The sequence below is a fragment of the Chiloscyllium plagiosum genome, chromosome 2 (genome assembly GCF_004010195.1).
Source record: "Chiloscyllium plagiosum isolate BGI_BamShark_2017 chromosome 2, ASM401019v2, whole genome shotgun sequence".
Classification (NCBI taxonomy): Eukaryota; Metazoa; Chordata; class Chondrichthyes; order Orectolobiformes; family Hemiscylliidae; genus Chiloscyllium; species Chiloscyllium plagiosum.
The window spans coordinates 75,478,746-75,502,370 of NC_057711.1; the positions used below are offsets into that span (position 1 = coordinate 75,478,746).

A 23,625-nucleotide genomic window follows, 5' to 3' on the forward strand; every position below is an offset into this window, starting at 1 on the left:
TGTTTTGTTTCCCAAGAGTAGGTCAAGTTTTGCACCTTCTCTAATAGGAACACCCACATACTAAATCAGAAAAAATTCTTTTCAACACTTAATAAATTCATCTCCATCTAAACCCTTAACACTATGGCAGTCTCAGCCTATGTTTGGAAAGTTAAAATCCCTGTCCATAACCATCCTATTATTCTTACAGATAACTTGGTTTATGCTATGCCACTAATCATTGGCTAAGACAGTACAAAGACAAAGGAGGATTAGTGGCAGAAAGCTACCTTAAACAAGCCTTACCTAGCACTGCACTACTTGTTGAGTTAGCAAATACCGCAACATGTGATAAGGGAAGGTATTCTCGATTCCAGGTGCTAGGAGGGTCATCTGGGAAAATACCACAAGGGTGCAATGATGCAGATCTGATGCCCACTATTCAGGGAAGAGGTCTAAAAGGCCCAGAAGAAAAATAAGGTAAAAATTGCAAACAAGTGAGTTTACCACTTTGAGCATATCAGTGCTTTCGGAAGAGACAGACAGTCAGTCAGCAAATGAAATGTAAAGCATGAAAAGGAAGATGAAGGGACCTGGAATACCAAATGCCAAGTTGCCATGAAAAATTAATTTGAGTTATTTACCGGTAACCATAAATTTTAATTCTCTTCACAGTCGCACATTTAATCTTCCCTTTATCGTTAGCATCACAGTGTTTGCATGGCCATAGTACAAGAATAAGAACATCTACCACACAAATGTTCCAACCCATAAATGTATTATAAGTGAAATGATTCCATATTGCATACAAATATAAACTGATCATTGCAATACATTCCCTTAGGGGCTGTATTCCATGAGGTTTGGTTTGCTCTGACATTGGTGGTCACAACCAGCTTTGTGAAAGGCAGCTGACAATGGTGGATAAGCCTGTAAATAGTCGTGAAGGTTGGCCTAGAGTATGTGCAAACCCAGAGAGTCTAGTTGAAGAGTGCACCATCTCCGCTTGGGTGCCAGGGCTGGAGGACAAATGCTGTCATGCTGAGACAGTACAGTACGTTTGAGTATCAAGGTACTGCTACTTTACTAGAATGGGGTCTCAAAAATTCCTTTGTTGAAGGGCAGGTCACAAGACTGTTGTAAAGCCCTTTGAGCAGCTAATGCACAGTCATAAAAGTAGAAGTCTGAGTTTACATGGCAGTAGGTTGGCCTTGCGTGACAGCAGTCCGATTTGCATGTGGAAATTGTCTTTTCACCATCAGGTACTGCATTTTAATCAGATTTACAAATGTGAAAACAGAGTTGGCCACCATTTTCCTTTTGGTATTGATGGACTCCAAGCCCCACATATAGCCCAATGCCAAGTTAATGCTGAACGATTTCATGCTCCTTGATATCAAACATAAATTAGCTGGTAACCCACTCATGCCTGATGTGTCCTACCACATGCAGATCTCACCTCTAATCAAACCTCTGAGATCTGCACAACATCAGTAACTAACCTGGCAGCTGCAAATGAATCTCAAACTATTTCAACGTGGTGTCTTCATCTTCACTTTCTCCTTTGTGATCCTGCATTGCCTGGCCAGGTTTGACATCTCATTGTAAGGTCATTGAATTCCTTATGGTACTGCAGTACCACTGTTCAGATTGGATTACTGCCATTGACCACCTCTGATATCTACTCACACTTTATTTTGAATCTCTGTGTGTGTAGACCCTCCAAACCCCCTGTATTTAACAAATCCCTCTCCTCGTTTTCATTTCTTCCATCCAAGGTTCTAGTGCACATCTGAAAACAGTAGAATTCACCCTTTTGCATCTTGTGTAATTACTCAGTTACTATCCCAGTTTCATTCTCTTTATGACTCTCAGCATATTCTGCAAAACAGTTGACTTCTCCGTTCAGATGTAAAGGCCAGCATTAGGCATTTTTGAGTCCCTTGCAAATGCATGTAGTCAACACACATTTTAATGCTGCACCTATTGAATGAGCAGGTTGCATGAAGATAGCACATTGCCTGCATCTCGACCTTCAGGTGTGTGTTAACCATGCATTACCATCACAATGCTATCCCCAGAGAGATTAGAAGATGTGATGGGGTTAGTTTGCATTGTTTGGAATGGTCAGGTAATAATGTTTTTAAACAGAAGCCTGACAATTTTAAAATTGGGACCAAAATACATCAACAAAGATAGGGCGGATGCAGCAAATCCTGCTCAGCACAATAGGGAATTAAAAGGATGGTTTTAGGTAACACAACATTTCTGGAGGGTGAAGAATAGGAAGTCAGCAAGAAGGCCCCTGTAAAAATAAATTATGAACTCTAATTGGTAAATGATTCACATCAAAAATGCTGAAGTATGGGTAATATTACAGAAGTAAAATTCAGATTGTTTTGTGATAGAGATTATGGGATTTGAATAGGATGCTCAGATTATGAATAGTCTGGTTCAGTTTCAAGAGATTAGCAATGCTTCAAGCCAGACAGTGAAGGATAGAATTCAATCTTAATCATTAATACTTCCACATTTTTATTTCCATAAAATTGCCAGCTTGCACTTCCAAACCTAACAACTACAGTTTCAGAAATTGCTGGAAAAGCTCAGTAGGTCTGGTAGCATCTGTGGAGAGTATTCAGAGTTAACGTTTCTGGTCGAGTCACCCTTCCTGAATTGAGGAAGGGTCACTCAACCCGAAAACGTTAATTGATTTCTCTCCACAGATGCTGCCAGACCTACTGAGCTTTTCCGATACTTTGTTTTTGTTTCTGATTTACAGCATCTGCAGTTCTTTTGGGTTTTAACTATAATTTTAGCATGGTCCTTTATGTAAGAACACAAATGAATCCCTATTTCATGTCCAGCATCTGAACATAATAAACAGCACTTATACAATTTTCAAGGAGGGACTCTCATTGTGTAGTGGTAGTCTAATTGATACCACACTAAAAATTCCCTGATTCAAATCCCACCTGTTCCAGAGGTATGCAATAATATCCATAAGACCATAAGACATAGGAGCGGAAGTAAGGCCATTCGGCCCATCGAGTCCACTCCAACATTTAATCATGGCTGATGGGCATTTCAACTCCACTTACCCGCATTCTCCCCGTAGCCCTTAATTCCTTGTGACATCAAGAATTTATCAATTTCTGCCTTGAAGACATTTAGCGTCCCAGCCTCCACTGCACTCTGTGGCAATGAATTCCACAGGCCCACCACTCTCTGGCTGAAGAAATATCTCCGCGTTTCTGTTCTGAATTTATCCCCTCTAATTCTAAGGCTGTATCCACAGGTCCTAGTCTCCTCGCCTAACGGAAACAATTTCCGAGCATCCACCCTCTCCAAGCCATGTATTATCTTGTAAGTTTCTATTAGATCTCCCCTTAATCTTCTGAACTCCAATGGATACAATCCCAGGATCCTCAGCCGTTCCTCATATGTTAGACCTACCATTCCAGGGATCATCCGTGTGAATCTCTGCTGGACACGCTCCAGTGCCAGTATGTCCTTCCTGAGGTGTGGGGACCAAAACTGGACACAGTACTCCAAATGGGGCCTAACCAGAGCTTTATAAAGTCTCAGTAGCACAACAGTGCTTTTATATTCCAACCCTCTTGAGATAATTGACAATACTGCATTTGCTTTCTTAATCACGGACTCAACCTGCATGTTTACCTTTAGAGAATCCTCAACTAGCACTCCCGATCTCTCTGTACTTTGGCATTACGAATATTCTCACAGTTTAGAAAGTAATCCATGCTTCTATTCTTTTTCCCAAAGTGCAAGACCTCGCATTTGCTCACATTGAATTCCATCAGCCATTTCCTGGACCACTCCTCCAAACTGTCTAGATCCTTCTGCAGCCTCCCCACTTCCTCAGTACTACCTGCCTGTCCACCTAACTTTGTATCATCGGCAAACTTCGCTAGAATGCCCCCAGTCCCTTCATCCAGATCATTAATATATAATGTGAACAGCTGCGGCCCCAACACTGAACCCTGCGGGACACCGCTCGTCACCAGCTGCCATTCCAAAAAAGAACCTTTTATCACAACTCTCTGCCTTCTGTCAGACAGCCAATCCTCAATCCATACCAGTAGCTCACCTCGAACACCATGGGCCCTCACCTTACTCAGCAGCCCCCCGTGTGGCACCTTATCAAAGGCCTTTTGGAACCCATCAGGGCCAGGAGATTTATCAATTTTAAGACCTTTTAGCTTTTCTCACACTTTCTCTTTTGTAATGGCAACCATACTCAACTCAGCCCCCTGACTCCCTTTAATTGTTGGGATATTACTCATGTCTTCCACTGTGAAGACTGACGCAAAGTACTTATTAAGTTCTCCTGCTATTTCCTTATCTCCCATCACTAGGCTTCCAGCATCAGTTTGAAGTGGCCCAATGTCTACTCTTGCCTGTCGTTTGTTTCTTATGTATTGAAAGAAACTTTTACTATCATTTCTAATATTACTAGCTAGCCTACCTTCATATTTGATCCTCTCCTTCCTTATTTCTCTCTTTGTTATCCTCTGTTTGTTTTTGTAGACTTCCCAATCACAAACTCCTGCCATTTTTGTTCTACTGTCTTCCCTGCTAGGCTCTGCTTCCAGTCTATTTTTGTCAGTTCCTCTCTCATGCCCTCATAATTACCTTTACTTAACTGTAACGCCATTACATCCGATTTTGCCTTCTCTCTTTCAAACTGCAGACTGAACTCTACCATATTATGATCGCTGCTTCCTAAGTGTTCCCTTACTTTAAGATTTTTTTGTAAAGTCTGGTTCATATCTCTCAACAGGTTGATTAGAAAATAGCTGCAATTTACAAAGTGGGCTTGGTCATACAGTAGTTGTGTCTCAACCCCTGAGCCAGGAGATTGGGTTCAAGTCCCACCTCAGGATTTGATAAGTGTGGAAGTGTCATGACAGGCTTGAATAGGTTCATTTTAAAATTAATACAACTTACAAGGGAGGGGGTTGGAGTCATTACAAGAGTGCAGAGCTTGAGATCTGAAGGCAATCATATGTGCTTCTTGTGCTTTGCTGGAGCACACTGCGAATTATCTAAGATTAGGTAGTGGACAAGCAGTCTGACAACAAAGCAATGAATGAGTCTAGAGAGGTAGAACCTATGTGAAACTCAGTGTAAAATCATGTCTGCTAATGTAATTTTTCATTAAGATCAAAGACGTGACAAAGCATATATCCCTCGGACATTCTGATAGTAACAGGATGGTGGCAGGATGAGAGCTCATTACGAGAGATGCTTTGACAATGATTGGATAAGTAAGAGCAAAATCAAACATGGACTGCCTCACTGAGCCGAACAATAGAGGCAATTGGTGCTGTTGATCATATCAAAAGCTGCAAGGAGGTTGAAGTGGAAAGTCACTGTTACAAACTTGGTTATTTATGACCAGGATAGATGAGCATGAATTTGGGGAGCGCAACACATTCTATGGAGAGAAGGTGGATATTCAAGCTGTCAGAATAGTCTTCAAGCCTTGGGTGGCATAGATGAATGTTTGATGAAGTTTGAAAGTGCTACAGTTGAGATCTGAGTTTGTTATATTTTGAGACTGTAGCCTAAGTTTAGGGAAAATGAAGAAGATAAATTACCTGTTCTGAAGCCTACCTGATAGTAAGCTTGGGGCATTTCATTGTGAGAAGTCAAGGAGGACTGACATTGCTTTACTGAGAAGAAGGTACAAGGTATTTATACTAATAGACAATGCAATGTCTGAGTCTACAATGAGTACATTTTGAAGGTGTTAGGTTGTAAACAGTTGTGCTGTGAACAATCCATTATTTCTAAGATGAAAGGGAATGGAGGTCAGTGGAATATATGGGGATGAGTGCATATTCTTGACTTTTATTGATTTTAATTTGAGGTACACACCATAGATGTTCATATAAATTGACTGATGAAGCCTCCAAAAATCCTTCCAAAATAGGTGTCAACTTGTATGCATTGCTGAAGTACATTTCCAAAAGTTGAACTATGGATGTCAGACTCTCCAGTATAACTCAATGTGGATGTTATTTCTAACAGCCATTACTTGATCTAATTGTTTATATGGAAATTGAACATATCACACACTAATAAATTGCATTTTTATATAGGCCACAGACACACCAATTTCACAGACATTATCAATCATTAAGTTCAGTACATCCACATTGATCCAACTGTTTTGTGCAGTGTATTTAGTCTAGCATGGTTGAAAATTATGGGAGACTTTAATTTAATTCCATCAGAAGTGCAAGCTAGTAGCACCTTGAATTTTGTTATCTCATGTCCTGTTATTTTCATTAGAATTTTTCTTGAACCCTTCCACTCCATACTTTGGCTGCAGGGCATAACAAAAGTTACTAGCACTTCATTCATGTTGGCTTAATGGGTAATTGTGTTTTTACCACTATCTGATGGTGAATTACTGGTAGCTAGTCATTTTAATTTCATGTTCTTTGATAGTCTTTGAGCAGTTTTGGTCTTCAAAGTTTGTGAGAAGATTTGTAGCTCGGGTGCTCGTTGTGGTGGTCCTGTTCGCCGAGCTGGGAATTTGTGTTGCAGACGTTTCGTCCCCTGTCTAGGTGACATCCTCAGTGCTTGGGAGCCTCCTGTGAAGCACTTCTGTGATCTTTCCTCCGGCATTTGTAGTGGTTTGAATCTGCCGCTTCCTGTTGTCAGTTCCAGCTGTCCGTTGCAGTGGCTGGTATATTGGGTCCAGGTCGATGTGCTTATTGATTCAATCAATAACAGCCTCTAGGAATTCCCTGGCTGTTCTCTGTTTGGCTTGTCCTATAATAGTAGTGTTGTCCCAGTCGAACTCATGCTTGTCATCTGCGTGTCGACACAACCAGCTATCCTTAGTAGCCACACACGCAGATGACAAGCAACATGAGTTTTCTAGAGGCCTGGCACTCATCCACAGATTCAATCAATAAGCACATCGACCTGGACCCAATATACCGACCACTGCAACGGACAGCTGGAACTGACAACCGGAAGCGGCAAATTCAAACCACTACAAATGCCGGAGGAAAGATCACAGAAGCGCTTCACAGGAGGCTCCCAAGCACTCAGGATGTCACCTAGACAGGGGACGAAACATCTGCAACACTAATTCCCAGCTCGGCGAACAGAACCACAACAGTCTTGGTCTTCTACTTTACACTAAATTGTTCCACTCCTTGAATCAACTTCACAAATTGGCTAATAGTCTAAAATCTTAGTTAGATTCTGTTTACTTTGACCTATTTTGTGGGATAATGTAACTACCCTGACAATTTTCCAGAGCTCTTATATATATGCACATGATGCACACTTCTCACTATGAGACCAGTGGCTGGCCTGTCTTCTGACTGTGCATTTTTCTTTGGCACCTTCTTCAGAGCAAATTCTTCCTTCAATTCATGCACCGGTTTATCACTAACGCCAAATTCACTCACCACAACAGTTATTTGATCAGTTACCAATTATTACGTTTGTCTTGAAAGCAGTTTCATACTCATTCAAATCGATGGAAGACCTATTTTGCTTTGTCACTCACTATGGCATATGCTATCTGCTGTGCGTGAGTTTACTTGAAGTCTTATACATCCTCTTTATAGCACAGCTGACATATCGCCTGCTTGATCTCATGTGTCTCACAGCATAAGGTAAGTCAAACATGCTTTTGTGAAGTGAAGAATTTAGAACAACTACAGACATGGGTATTACATTAGGTAGCAGAAAACTGAGGTTGACTGATTTGCCAAGTAAATGCAAAAGCATAATTGTTTTAGTGTTTGAAAATATGGAGTAATCTTATTCACCAGGCTGACTTTTATGTCATTATCTCCGGTATGTAATACTCCTATGAAGGCTTCAAAAAATGGGAATATTCAGCATTTGAATATTACTGTGGAGTAAGTTTCTCAGGGTGGTGTTCAGGTGATGGGTGAACAGAATATTCCAGCCAGTCACCTGATACCTCGATATGGGGACGGCACAGTGGCACAGTGGTTAGCACTGCTGCCTCACAGCACCAGAGACCTGGGTTCAATTCCTGCCTCGGTCAACTGTTTGCACATTCTCCCTGGGTTTCCTCCAGGTGCTCCAGTTTCCTCCCACAGTCCATAGATGTGCAGGTTAGGTGAATTTGCCATGCTAAATTGCCCGTAGTGTTAGGTGAAGGGGTAAATGTAGGGGAATGGGTCTGGGTGGGTTGCTCTTCGGAGGGTCGATGTGAACTTGTTGGGCCGAAGGGCCTGTTTCCACACTGTAGGGAATCTAATCTAAGTCATAAAGATGTCAGCTGGAATCTGTTGCATGAGACCAGGTCTATTGGAAGGTTTATTTTGTTGGAAGTCTGATCTCAGACTTAGGATGTAGTGGGGCTAGAAAGAGGAAACCATTGTTGAAATAATTCATGATGTTTTAATACAATCTGGAAGACCAGATTGTGGGCGGCACGGTGGCACAGTGGTTAGCACTGCTGCCTCACAGCGCCAGAGACCCGGGTTCAATTCCCGACTCAGGCGACTGACTGTGTGGAGTTTGCACATTCTCCCCGTGTCTGCATGGGTTTCCTCCGGGTGCTCCGGTTTCCTCCCACAGTCACAAAGATGTGCGGGTCAGGTGAATTGGCAATGCTAAATTGCCCGTAGTGTTAGGTTAAAGGGGTAAATGTAGGGGTATGGGTGGGTTGCGCTTCGGCGGGTCGGTGTGGACTTGTTGGGCCGAAGGGCCTGTTTCCACACTGTAAGTAATCTAATCTAATCTAAAAAAAACCCATTCCTGTTCTTTCTGGCTTGCCACACACAAATAAATAAATAAAACTTACCTTTTGGATTCCTCTTTGAAACTGAAACTTCAAAATTCTAGAACTCTGAAATTCTAATCTGAAAATGGTAGTTGATGGTCCTGTGTATATTAATAGGATCCTTAAGTGTACATTAAAACAATATTCATGGAAGTGCTCTTTATTCACAGAGACAGAAACTCCCATCTTTAGCTCCTCTTTCGATAGGTATGGGACAGAAACTCACCACATCTTAAATTCACTGCTCTGTTTCCATTGGCAGCAGGTTTCAAAATCTCACCCTAACGTGAAATACAAGCTGATTTTCTATAAACTTGTTAAAATGAATTTCTACTTGTTAAAGCATTTACTTTATCTCAAAAATATCAATGCAAAGACAGGTTTATATGATTGCTTTAATAAATCATTCATGCAGCAAACTTGGAAGTACATCTCGAAAATGAATATAACATTTAAAAAATATATATAACCTATGACTCTTATTATTTTAGGGATTCTTTAGGAGGAGTCAGCAGAACAATGCCTCTTACTCCTGTCCTCGACAGAGAAACTGTTTAATCGATCGAACTAATCGGAATCGTTGTCAGCATTGTCGCCTGCAGAAATGTCTTGCCCTTGGAATGTCTCGTGATGGTAAGAATAGGGAAAAATTTTAAGATTTTGAGGATTACTCTCGTGGAGTTAGAATACAGTAGGAGGAAGTTGGTGTGTGGACAGACCATTTAGGCTAATTCTTTGCTGTAATATTTAAGTAATTCAATGTGACGCTATGCTAAGACAAATATCCCGTTCCTTTTGGCCAGAAGTCAGTGATTTTAGTATTTTAGATGACATCGTTATGAGATTATGATGGTTGGAAATAGTAAACATTCTTTCAACTCCGAGTTTCTTGACAATAAACCCTCTTTTTGTTGTTGTTGTTGTTTGCTCCCTTCACAGCTGTAAAGTTTGGGAGAATGTCCAAGAAGCAGCGGGACAGTCTATATGCCGAAGTCCAAAAGCACCAACAGAGACTACAAGAGCAACGGCAGCAGCAGAGCGGTGAGGCAGAAGCCCTCACCCGTGTCTATACAAACAGCATCAGCAATGGCTTGACAGACCTGAACAACGAAATTGGTGGCACTTATTCAAATGGACATGTCATTGATCTTCCAAAAGTACAATCTGAGGGAGCTAATGGATATTACAGTGTAGATTCTGCTCAACCATCACCAGATCAGTCTGGGATAGACATGGCTGGAATCAAGCAAATAAAACAAGAGCCTATTTATGACCTCACCCCTGTTCCAAACTTGTTTACGTATAGCTCTTTTACAAATGGTCAGCTGGCTCCTGGAGTAACAATGACTGAAATAGGTAGGTCTGGTAAGAAAAAGTAATCCTTTTCTTTTTGAACATATTAATTGTTGCCAATACAATCTAATCTGCGGTATTTATTTACACCTTCTGCGTGACAATGACCATGTTACATTAGAAATCATTTGGCGAATGTTGATCTGAGACTTAGTATTCATTTCATTGAGTGAATGATTTGAGAAAGGTGCATCTAAAGTTGAAGCTTTTGGTTCGCTGTCTCAAAACTGCTGATACTGGAGTCTGTACCTGACATGGTTTAGAATTGACAGGTGACTGCACTGTCGTAAAGTTTGCAAAATTCTAAGTAGCAAAAAAAACAAGGCTACTTTTGTGCTTTAGTAATGAATGAGCACCTGGGTGGACATCAAAAAAACAACCTGAACAAGAAGTTATATTCCTGAAAAATGAAGCATGTTGACAGAAAATTTGGTATTTTCTGTCACCTTCCTAATTTAATTTTCACCTATGTGCCTGACTCAGTACTTTTAATTTAGTGCAAAAAAGGAAAAAATGTCCATCAGTCCAGTTCCAGTGTTTATGATGTGTCATTGGACTAGCAATCCAAAACACCAGGCTAATGTTCTAGGAATTAGGATTCAAAGCACACCATGGCATATAGTAATCTTTTGAATCCATTAAAATGGCACCTACATAACCACTGTCAATTGTCAGAAAAAAAGACATCTGGTTCACTAGTGTTCTTAGGGAAGGAAATTGTTATCCTTACCTGGTCCTGCATACATGTGAATCGTGATCCACAATATAATTGGTTTTCAACTGCCATCTAGGCAATGAAGAATGGGCAATAACTGCTGCCCTTGCCAGTGACACCCACATTTCATGAATTATAAAAAGTCATCAAATGTTTTGGTGCTTTTCATCAAAGGCTTATATAATCTTGCTGATCTTGCCTTAATATTTCTTTAGTTGGTTGAGAAGTCTTTTCCATGGGGTCAGTTTTCATGTCTTGATCCTTATTTGAATGGAGGCAAATGGGATTTAAAATGGGGAGGGACTTGACTCTGATTCCTGCCCCATTCCTGCTGTAAGCTTTTAATGGCCCTGGCATTAAGTCACAGATAGTGAGCCTCCTATGCTGCAGTCCCATACTTGCCCATTTCATTGCAGGACTAGCCATTTGCAACTCCGTTATTTTCATAGAGTTGGATTGATTTGTTGCAAGAAGTTAGTCGAACCACCTCAAGGGAAGTCAGAAACCATGGGGAAGCTTAGTCTGGAGTCAAATCTTTTAATAAGAAGTTCAAAATGTGTTGGCACCTTCAGGGTTTTGTAATATAATGGGATATGATAAGTTAAATGGCTTTGACCAACATTGTGAAAGTTTGGGTGTATTTGAGTACATTATGCGTTTGGTAAAATGTTCTTCTGAATTGACTGTTATTAAGATTTTAAATGTTCATATTATATGCAATTTAATATTTTCTTTGTTCGAAAGTCCAACCATCTGTTCAATCTCACAAGCATTGGAGTAAATGGTTATCTGTTCCAGTGCTTCAAAAGGCTTCAAGCTATTCAACCCAGCAAGTTCAAAGTGTTTAATATTTCAGATCTGGAGGATTTGTTAACATAGTTGTGCAAGTGATGTTTGTCTGAGCTCTAAACCTACTACTGGATTAATTTCAATCAGGATTGTTGACAGAATTGTGAAATAGATTGTGAGTTTTATTTTTTATGTCAATTTTATCAGCTTCTTAGATGATTATAGTTTTAAAATTAATGAATGGCAGTATTTTGAACTGTTTTGACAGTTTCATGACCATGAAAGAGTTCCCAATGTTATGATAGGGTTCATGAATTCTGTCCTTTGTAGAGAATATGAGGTGGCATGATTGGGTGTGGGGGAGGAATGAGGGGTGTGGAGCACAAGGTACATAATGCCCATTCACAGAAGTGAGCCAAAGTCCTAGTGAACTGGCTGTTTTCTCGAACCTCCAGCCTCCTTGCCTTGGTATCCATCTACTTCTTTTGCGCTTTCAGCCTGCTGCTAGAATTTGACATCAGTCTACCTCTGCCATAAAAATAGCATGAGTTGGCACTGTCAGGCGGGAGGTGGAATCATGACAAAAAATTGCCTGATTCTCAACCCATACTCTAGATTAGAGTAATACTGGAAAAGCACAGCAGGTCAGGCAGCATCCGAGGAGCAGGAAAATTGACGTTTCGGGCAAAAGCCCTTCATCAGGAATAGAGCTCTATTCATAATGAAGGGCTTTTGCCTGAAACATCAATTTCCCTGCTCCTCGGATGCTGCCTGACCTGTTGTGCTTCTCCAGCACCATTCTAATCTAGACTCTGGTTTCCAGCATCTGCAGTCCTTGTTTTTACTGAGTTGATCTCAACCCATACGTAGAGGATGAAAATCTGGACATTGATCATATTTGGTATACTTCTAAAATGTGCATTTTCAACTTTATGAAACCCAAGATTTGGTTTAGCAAAACCAAGTAAAATGGAGGTCTCTTACTTCCTTTGGTGTGACTATCTTTCTCTGTATGCCTGTCTGTGTGTTTCATGCTCTTTCACACTCCCTCTGATTATGGATAAGGGACACTTGAAGAAGTTTAGTTCGCAAATTGTCAGCCTGGTAACAAGGTCAATGTCTTTGGAACTATCCTATGAAATTAGGACATGAAATTATGCTGAGAGTTCAAATTTCAGTGACAAGTTGTGGAAGAAAATGTGACCAATCAAGTCATTTTGGACAAAGACCAGAAAGCAACCATGAAAGCCACATGATTGTTATAAAGACTTGACCAGTTCAGCAAGCTCCATTGAAGAAGGGAACCTGGCACTCATACCTAATATGCAATCAACACTGAATACCTCTGGAATTATCTCAATACACCATCAGGATATCTAGAAATGAGTAATAAACGTAGTATAAACAATGTTGGCACATGTATTAATCTATTCGAACCAGATTAGCTAAGTAGCAGCACTTGTCCAGCTAACTGCCACAATTCTTTAGAGATATAGCCCTCAACTAGATTCCACACAATCTTGCTTTTCCTGAGACAGGCTTCAGGGCAAACCAGTAAACATAGGGAAGGGATGAAATGGCAGTAGAAAACAGAATAACATGAGCAATTTATTCTCACGTGTATTTTAACAAAAAAATGAAAAGTTTCATAATTCGCCATATCAGGGCACCTAAATTAATGACAGAAGTCATAAATAAGAAGGAGAAAACAAAAAGTTCATCACAGTTCAATTAACGGCTGCTGGGTTCGGAGCGCACTGGAAAACCAGGCCGAAGCCACCACAACGCCGGGCCCAGACTACCCTGCCCTGCCCCACCACACTACGAACAGACCTCCATGCTGGGCTGCTGGAATACCTGGAAGCCATCAAAGAAGCCCTCCATACGGGGACAAGAACGCGCAGCCAAGCCGAGACTGTCCCTCCTGGACAAGACCGTCTGCTAGGTACCAGGCCTGTACTGCCATTCGAGCAGGTGGAAGCCACTTCGTTGCTGGGCCTGAGCTGGGAGAAGATTCCTTCCACCGAAGTTATTAAAAGAGAACGTACCATAACAAATGGAAACTTTTTTTTAAAACAAAGAGCATATTAAGGAAAAATAAAGTAAAACAGATGGAGCAGACGAGCTCTGGGCTCCTGGACAGTGGAATGTGTACATTGCAATGCCATTCCACCACAATCTTGGTGAAAAAAAATAGTTAATAGAAGTTAAATACTAACAGGTTGAGTTAGATACTTCACTGACAAAAAGAAGTCAGTGGTTATGAGGACAGGCAGGAAAGTGTGTTAAGGTCACAATCAGATCAGCCGTAGTCTTGATAACAAAGCAGGTCATAGGGCTGAAGGCTTTATTCATGCTCCTGTTTCTTATGTTCTCATTGTGCACTCATATTAAAGGATCAAAATCCCAGCAGTGACAGACATTTGAAGTTAACTGCCCATGATGAATGAATGTTATCATGCCTTGTTCCTAAAGAAACGACAACGAGCCTTCTGGCACATGTGTTAATCTATTCGAACCAGATTAGCTAAGTAGCAGCACTTGTCCAGCTAACTACCACAATTCTTTAGAGATATAGCCCTCAACTAGATTCCACACAATCTTGCTTTTCCTGAGACAGGCTTCAGGGCAAACCAGTAAACATAGGGAAGGGATGAAATGGCATGCAATAAAAAGTCATTCTACAGTACTGAATTGAACTATTTGTCAATTTTGACCCTCAGTAAACTAGAATATAATTCTCTCTCTAGTGTAATGCAGGATAAATATAAGCATTAAAGTATAATTGGGTGAAGTTGAGTTGGTTCAAAGTTAAGTGTTAGATTGAAAAAATAGAAGTTTTTTTGGATTCAATTTGAAGTTTGTCAAAATAATCTAATTTTAATCTGAATTTCTTCTGTTACAAAATGGTCAGAACTGTTCCATTAACCAGAGTTCAAAATTTAGTAAATTTGCAGTCAGAATTGTGAATATTATTCAGTTTATGAAATGAGAGCTCAATAAAATCTTGTGTATCCAGGCAGGAGGCTGGAAGAACACAGCAAGCCAGGCAGCATCAGGTGGTGGAGAAGTTGACATTTCAGGTGTAATCCTCCTTCAGGACTGGGGGTGGGCATGGGGGAGCTGTAGATAAAGGGGGTGGTGAAGTGGGGATAGCTGAAGACCAGAGAGAGGGTACAACTGACACAATTTCTGACCATGTAAGGTAGACCTGATTGTGCTTTGCTTCACACTAGGAACTAGCTCAATTATTTATCCTCAGGAATGAAGGGTCTGTATTTTCATAAAGGAAATGGGGACTGGGTACAGGAAATTTAGTCACCTGATATCTCAAACCTGTCCTGGAGAAGCCTGTTCACCATACTATCATTTTTGGGATCAACATAGGCTCAGGATGGGTCAGGCACCTATGGAGGTAGTGGTGAGGTGGAATCAGAGGTGGGTGGATAGCAAGGCTAGCAGATTTTGAAGGCTGTCCTCCATTTACTGGGACATTGGCCAAGCTCTATTCATGATTGTTTAGCCATCTAGCCCTCACCCCACCTCCTCTTTCCATACCCTTTTGTATCTCTTAAGACCCTCCCATGTCCATGAGGAGATATTACTGGATGAGTAATCTAGAGTCCCAGAGTAATATTCTGTGGTCATGGGCTCATATCCTACCAAGGCAGTTGGGGGAATTTAAATAGAGCTTAAGTTTAGAATTGAAAGCTAGTCTCAATGGTGCTGATATGTTGTAAAATCACATTTGGGTCACTTATATCATTTCTTTACTAAGTCTGAGAAACATGTAACTCTAGACCAACAGCAATGTAGCTCATTCTAACTCCTTCTGAAATGGCCAAGAAAGTTATTCAGTTCAATTAGCGGTGGGCAAGAAAAGTTGGTCTTGCCAGCAATATTCATATTCCATGGAGAATAAGAGAAACTTATCTGTGTACCTAATACATAATCAGCAAACTACATAGCCATATTAGAAATACTTTTTTCTTCTTCTGAGCATTTCTAACGAACATTCAACATTCCTTTTAAAAAAACATTGACCCTATCACCTTCTCATCAAGCTGTCAATTATACAAAGGTAGTCAAAATTTCGTTTCGGAAACCTTCAATCCATTTTGCACCTCTTAATCATACGCAAATAAACAGACAAGCATTGAAACATCTCCAGAAGCAACAATCAGGTTATTACAAGGTAATAAATGTATCTGTCTCACATAGCTAGCATCCCCTTTGTAACTGAGTAAACAGATCCCTGCTAAGTTGAATCCATTGCTGGAGCTCAGCCAAGCATTTAAAGTTATGGCATCTGCCAACTATGGCAATAAAATAAGGTGAACCAGATGGCCATGCATTTATTTTTCCAGATTGTCAATATTCATAATGAAACTAAGATTTTTTTCTCTTGATTTATAAAGTTTCTGTTCCTTGTGATTTGAGCTACATCTTGTAATGCTCCCATGCTATACCATGCATTAAAAGTATATCTAAAGAACATCTGAAAGGTAGTGAGTTAAAATATGATATTTTTCTTCGCTAGTGTAAGGGCACTGAGGCCAGTTGTCATTTCTGTGCCATCATACCAATTGAGATCAGTTCTTCCAGTAGATATCACAGGCTAATCCTGGCTTCTGTCTCATCTGTATGGCTCAGAAGCCATGCAACCTGACTCCTTTAAACACAATTATTGTGATAATGTTTCTTTTCATATTATTTTTAAAATTCTCAATGCCTTTTGTGTATATAATATCAAATAAAATAATAAAGAGCCTAATTTTTTTTTCAAAGCTTTAACACAGATGGCATTGATGAGTAGTGTGCCTTTTACTCAGAGTTTATACCAGCTGAGCCCCTCAGTTACACTTCAGCTTGTAATAATATTTGGTATTTGTCTACCTATCTCCTGCATATTCTGTAATTAATTTAATTTGCATATCAATAAGTCAAATTGAGCAGATCATTTTCTGTCATTCCTTTTTTACTTCTGACAGTCTCTTGCTGTAGCAGCCCACACATATCTATCTCCATTGCTGAACATTTCCTGAACCGTATAATTATCCATCTTGAATGTATTAACCAAGAAGTGCCAAACCTACAGGAGCAACTTCCCTGCAGCAGGAAAATAAAAATTCATTCACAATTGACTAGAGATATGAAATACTCTCCTCTCATATTTTAGGTATCCCTTAAAATGTTTCTGTTTGAGTTCCATAATCTATAAATAAGGAAGCATTTGTCACAGTTCAGTTGCTACTTCTGTTGACTAACAATGTAGTATGGTTTGAATAGGTAAAGAAATTATTAACATCTTCTGCCAATTCTTTGCTACAGAGCTGAGTTGAGAGAGAGAAGCTCCAAACCTGGAGGGGATGTTAGCCCTGAAAAATAAGGGAAGTTTTCTTTGGATAGCTCTTCCATTCTCTCATGGCATGACCAGTAGTAAAAAATGTATTGTTCTCACTCCCTCCCTCCTTTAATACAAGGATTGGTACATAGCACGATTCTCAAATAAGAATACAAATTTTATTCCTTGTGAGCAATGATAAAAAAAAAGTAATTATGGAAACTTGAGTTCAAATTCTAGATTGGATTGGTGAAAAGGAAAACTGATTGTAGAAAGGAGATTTCTAATAAACAGAATCCAATTTTTAAAGTCAATTAAGTGATGCTAAAGTGACCGCTCCTTTTAGCTCAATTGTTAAATGCTCTGTGTACTGTTGGATACAGGCCACGTAGATTAGGAAATTACTGGTTTAATCTTTGGAGTGTCCTGCTTTCACTGAATTATGTTTCCATGGTGCATTAGTATTTAGTAATTTTGGTGCTGACAGTACACTTGTGTGGGCAATGGTAATGTTAATGTCATTCTCAACTGCAACATTCCCAATGGTTCAATTGGCTTTAAGTATTCTCTTTTCAAACTGCTCCCTGGATAAACCTGCTATCGTCACTGCCCTAAAAAAGATGGACATTAGGAGGCATTAGAAAAATGGAAAAGCAAGTAAAGCAGAGAACTAAATGTTTTCTAATTAAAAAAAAATATATGTTTCACATCTAAAATCTGGGAAGAAGCAGGTCTAATAAGAGGGGGAAATATTTTTGTGTTACAGTGGAGTCAATAGCTGTAGCAATATTAGAAAACAAAGTAAATCTTTAAACTTGGTATAACACAGAGATTACTAATTTTCCCTTGGAATTCACATGTAAAATATACCATTTACAATGGCTACAAACTCAAAAAATATTTAAAAATGAAATACATTGTTGACTCAGTGAAGAATGGGTGATATGTGCCCAATGACAATGGGAAGAAAAATTAATCTGGATTTTTCTAACAATAAGTAATGAGGTGAGCTACAAGTGATGGTTGATTTTCCTGTGGTACCTTACTTCTGTTCTGGTGTTTTCCCTGTGAGAGATCCACAGTGCAGAATAAGACTTCTCTTTGTGACACAAGTTGCAGGCAATAAACCTGACAGAAAAGTAAATAGAAAAGCATTTTGTGTGGGAGTTGAGGAAATTTGCAGCTGGATGTGGGTTAGTAAATTAGATAATAGAGATAATACAGCAGCTGTTTTATTCTTTTTACATTGTTACATTATTTTAAACCTTGTCCATTCCTGACATAGTCCTTACTAATAACGGAATAAATAATGGATGATGGAAAAATAGTAATTTACTATCACAGCAGGATCAAATGATTAACCTATTGCGGAGTAGTCTGTAATCATGGTAATGTTCTTTTTTACTTTTTGAACAGAATAATTGACTTTCCATTGAACAGCAGTCTCTGAAATAAGCAATTATTTTGTCTGTTTTGTAGACAGGTTGTTTGAACACTGAATACTCAGTCTTTCAGATGTCAAAGAAAGAGAGAAGGGGCAAGACAGTAACCTGGGAAATTGCTGTTGGCACAAAGCATTACACTAGTCAAAATTATGTAGCAAGGGAACAGCAATTTTATTGGTTGAGAGTTTTGCACCCCTGAGGGCCTGATATAAATTTTAGTGAGTGGTGAGCTAGTTTGGCAACAACTCCCAATCATTACAGCTACTGAAGAAGGAAACCCACAACATGGTTATTTTTATGCGCCATTCCTGTGTTGTACTAATACCATCTTGATGAACTGGACATAAAAAACAAACCATGTTGGTTAAGCAAGGAACAGCAAACTAAAAGAAAGCAGTGTCTATCAGCTTTAAGAATTGGGAGGCAATGGTCAAGTGGTATTATCAATAAGGTGTTAATCCAGAGACCCCGGCAATGTTCTGCGGATAAAAGGGGAGGCCAGATTTTATGATGTGAAGTTGTGGAACTCCGTTCTGAAGACTGAAAAAGTGCTTCAGTTGGGGCCATGCAGTGGTTAGCACAGCTGCCTCACAGCACCAGGGCCCCGGGTTTGATTCCAAACTTGGGCTGAGTCTGTGTGGGTTCCCCCCCCCACAGTCCAAAGATATGCACGTTTGGTGGATTATCCTTGCCAAATTGCCCATAGCGTCCAGAAATGTGTGGGTTAGCCATTCCTGATGAAGGGCTCTGGCCCAAAACGTCGATTTTCCTGCTCCTCAGATGCTGCCTGACCTGCTGTACTTTTTCAGAAACACACTGTCAACTCTGATCTCCAGCGTCTGCAGACCTCACTGTCTCCTAGCCTTGGGAAATGCAGAGTGGTAGGGTAGGGAGTGTGAATCTGTGTGGGATTCTGTTCGGAAGGTCTGTGTGGACTCAATTAGCCGAATGATTGTAATTGCTTTAAGCTCTTTCAGTGGAAGAAGCAAGGAAGGAGCACAGAAAGACTGGTCAACGTGTCAGGTCACCAAAGGTGTATTCAATAGCATGCCACTCGCTTACAGGCCCAGGCACATCAACCCAGCAATGATTGACAAGCAAAGGCTCCAGACGTTCAGGTTTGGCAAGGAGGTAATTCTAGAACTATTTGTTTCAGGGAGACCTCCAATGAATTACGGTTTGGCCATGGAATTTGATGACACGCTGACTGTTCCCTTAGTTTTTTCCAGTGAGGTCTCTTTTCATAGGTTTGTCGTCAGGTTGACTGAATACAGAGGGAAAATATATTCCATTGCTTCCCCAACACACACAGTCAGCAACTCCACCAACTTGCTGGCACTCCTTAATTACAGAGTGGTAGATGACAAATTGTTCAACCTGGCAACAAATTATGACAAGTGAAAAGGAATCTGCTGTGCCAGTGGGATTTAGAATGGCCAGCATTGCAGAGTCATGCAAATAATTGTGGACATCCCTTGTACAATCAAGATACTGCAATTATCTTTTATAGAATTATTTGATGGAGATACAGATGTAATAGAGATTGACAGGGTAATTTCATAAACAGCAAAATACCTCTGTTGCGCATTGCAGCAGCCATTGTCAAAAGTCAGTGCAAACACAGTGAATATATAGTCATATAGTCATAGAGTCATAAAGCATGGAAACAGACCCTTCGGTTGTGCCGACCTGACATCCCAATCTGACCTAGTCCCATTTGCCAGCATTTGGCCCATATCTTCCTAAACCCTTCCTATTCTTGCACCCATCCAGACGTCTTTTGAATGTTGTAATTATACCTGCCTCCACCACTTCCTCTGGCAGCACCCTCTGCATGAAAAAGTTATCCCTCAGGTCCTTTTTAAATCTTGCCCCTCACACCTTAAACTATGCCCTCTTGCTTTGGACTCTGCCACTCCAGGAAAAAGACCTTAGCTATTCACCCTATCCATGCCTCACACGATTTGATAAACCTCTATAACGTCACCTCTCAGCCTCTGACACTCCACTGAAAAAGAGCCCCAGCCTGTTCAGCCTCTCCCTAGAACTCAAACATCCAGTCCTGGCAACATCCTTGTAAATCTTTCTGCACTTGCTCAAGTCTAACAAAGTCATCCTGCAATTGTAGCATGTTATTGGCATTTTAAAGTGGTATTTTCGATATCTGGACCGAACAAGATACTTTATAACCCAGCCCACCCTCCTCAAGACTCATACATAGATATACAGAAGACATTTACTGCAAAGGAAGCTATTCTTTATTCATATCAATTATCATCTTCCTAATTAGTCTCCAAGACTTTTGGATTGTTCAGACAATATTGGCCCTGTCCTCTATTTCCTTCAGATTTACTGTGGCCAACCATTTTTCAGAAAACCTCTGTCCTCTCAAGCAAACTCATTTTCTGTAACACCTGTAGCAGCAACTTCAGTACAACTTTATTACAGCTAACAGCCTGAATTTAAGAAACTTCAACTTCTGTGGAATTTCAAATCAAACTGAGGAGGGCAGTGTAGAATTAGAAAAGGACCTAAAGTAGTTGGAGGAGTGGGCAGATAGATGGCAGATGAAGTTCAATACAGAGAGGTGTAAGGCAAAAATTTTTGTAGTCAAGAGTGTGGTGCTGGGAAAGCATAGCAGGTCAGGCAGCATCTGAGGAACAGGAGAATTGACGTTTTGTGCATAAGCCCTTCGTCAGGAATGATGAACGGTTTATGCCTGAAACATCAATTCTCCTGCGCCTTGGATGCTGCCCGACCTGCTGGGCTTTTCCAGCACCACACTCTCAACTGATCTCCAGTAACCACAGTCCTCACTTTCTCTTCCTACAAAAAAAATTTGGAGAATGGATAATATGAAATAAGGGGTAAAACTCTTTCAAGGGTGAAGGAGCAAAAAGACTTAAATAAACGTAGATCATTGAAAGTGCAATACAGAGGTAGAGATTAGTTTACAAAGCAGACATTACAGGGACATGGTGTACAGGAGCAAGGAAATTATGCTGAACTTACACAAGATGCTTGTTAGATCTTTTCTTTATTATATACCTCAGCTAAAGTATTGGTGCAGTTCAGAATACCACACCTTCGGAAGGATCTGAACACAGTGGAAAAGTGCAAAAGGGATTTACAAGAGTTGTTCCAGGCATGAGAAACTTCAGGAACAAGCCTAGATTGGAGACATTCAGAATGAATTTTTGGAGAGAGAAGGAGTCTTGGAGGAGATCAAAGTTTTGAAAATTATGAGGGGGCTGGATAGAGTAGATTAGGAGAAACTGATAACTGTCCGTAAAAGGAGGCATTTAGTATGCTTGCCTTTATTGGTCAGTGCACTGAGTACAGGAGTAGGGAGGTCATGTTGTCGCTGCACAGGTTTGGCCACTTTGGAGTATTGTGTGTAATTCTGGTATCCTTCCTATAGGAAGGATATTGTGCAACTTGAAAAGGTTCAGGAAAGATTTATGAAGATGTTGTCAGTGTTGAACAGTTTGAGCTATAGAGAGAGGCTGAATAAGCTGGGGCTATTTTCCTTGGAGTGTAGGAAGCTGAGGAGTGACCTTAAAGAGGCGTATAACATCATGAGGGGCAAGGATAGGGTAAATAGGCAAGGTCTTTTCCCCGAGGTGAGGGAGTCCAAAACTGGAGGGCATGGTTTAGGGTGAGAGGGGAAAATTTTAAAAGGAACCTAAGGGTCAACTTTTACTCGCAGTCGCTGGTGCATGTATGGAATAAGCTTCCAGAGGAAGTGGTGGAGGTTGGTACAATTATGGCATTTAAAAGGCATCTGGATGGGTATATGAATTAGAAGGGTTTAGAGAGATATGGGTCAAATGCTGGCAAATGGGACTAGATTTATATAGGATATCTGGTCAGCATGAACAAATTGGACCGAAGCATCTGTTTCCGTGCTGCTTATCTCTATGACTCAATTACTGAGAACAAAGTTTGAAGTGATTGGCAAAAGTACGAGAGAAATAATTTTTTCATGCAGTGCATAGTTCAAGTCTGGAAATCACTACTTCGATGTGTAGTGGAAGCAAGTTCAATTGAGGCATTCAAGTGGACTTCAGATGATTATTTGAATAAAAGCAATGTACAACGGTGCAGGGAAAAGGCGGGAGATGGCAGTAAGCCCTGAAACTCATTTACAGAGCCAGTGTATACATAATAGGCTGAATGGCACCATCTACTGCACCATATCCCTTCTGTGGTTCTGTGATGTCAGCTATTATTCTATTTTCAACATTAAAATGCAATGGGTTAAACTGTTGCTCAAGTCTTGTGTATCCTGCTGAACTGATGAGCAATTACAGATGCTCTATTTATGGTAGGATTTTAAAGGTTGGTCCACGTCTTCAGAAAAACATATCAGTAGCATGGCGTCATACCCTGAACGTTTGCAGTTCTTGCAATTCCTAGAAGACTTTATATCCCAGGTGCTAAATCTTGAGAGTAGATTTCTGTCCAATTTCTATTTGTTGTAAGTGGACTATGTGTATTTCTTCCTGGCAACCTTTTGGTAATTTGTGCTGCCCTGTTATATGATTGGAATAAAATAGGGAGTGGAAAGGCAGGTCAGCAAGAGAATTTCCCTTCTCCTTCTGTTCTTTGCCAAACTTTTTTTAACTTTATTACTATATTGTGTTATGTCATACTCCAACTTATCCCAGAACTGCTTGAAGCACACCATCATATTGAAAGCATGCTCGTCAGTCATCTAACAGTTTAATTTTGGCCCAATCACTCGTGTCTGTGAATGTAAAGCTTGTGCATAAAAGTTAGTTGGAATAGACATCTGTTGAATTCTTCATTACCACAATATCAATGCCCAATTTATTTTGTGATTATGCTTATGTTATCTCCTGTAATATCTTATTCTATTATTATTATACCTGGTGATGATGTCACACAGTTGCAGATCAGAGTATAAAGTGTGGTTGGGGGTAGAACAGTCAAGAAGAATATACCAGACTAGAATAGGTCTTTTCGAGCCAGTCATAAGAGTACGTGCACATGACTATTTGATGAAGATAAATTAGGTTTTAACTGTAAGATCAGAGTCTGGTGTGTATATATATAATATATATGATTACCATGTAGGGCTGTATTTAGTATTAATATAAAGTAAATAGCGTTATGTCAAAGTCCAAATTTGAAGACCGTTCTTGAATTTATGTTCTCCTTGACT

General features: G+C 40.2%; 1 protein-coding gene across 2 annotated transcripts in view; it reads left to right on the forward strand.

Annotated features, from left to right (window-relative positions):
* Window positions 1-23,625, forward strand: part of rorb (RAR-related orphan receptor B) — a 266,439-nt gene that overhangs the window by 189,316 nt on the left and 53,498 nt on the right. For both annotated transcript variants that reach the window (XM_043712184.1, XM_043712175.1), the window contains exons 3-4: window positions 9,283-9,424; window positions 9,731-10,147. In XM_043712184.1, the coding sequence (XP_043568119.1) occupies window positions 9,283-9,424; window positions 9,731-10,147 (559 nt within the window). The remainder of the gene's footprint in view (window positions 1-9,282; window positions 9,425-9,730; window positions 10,148-23,625) is intronic.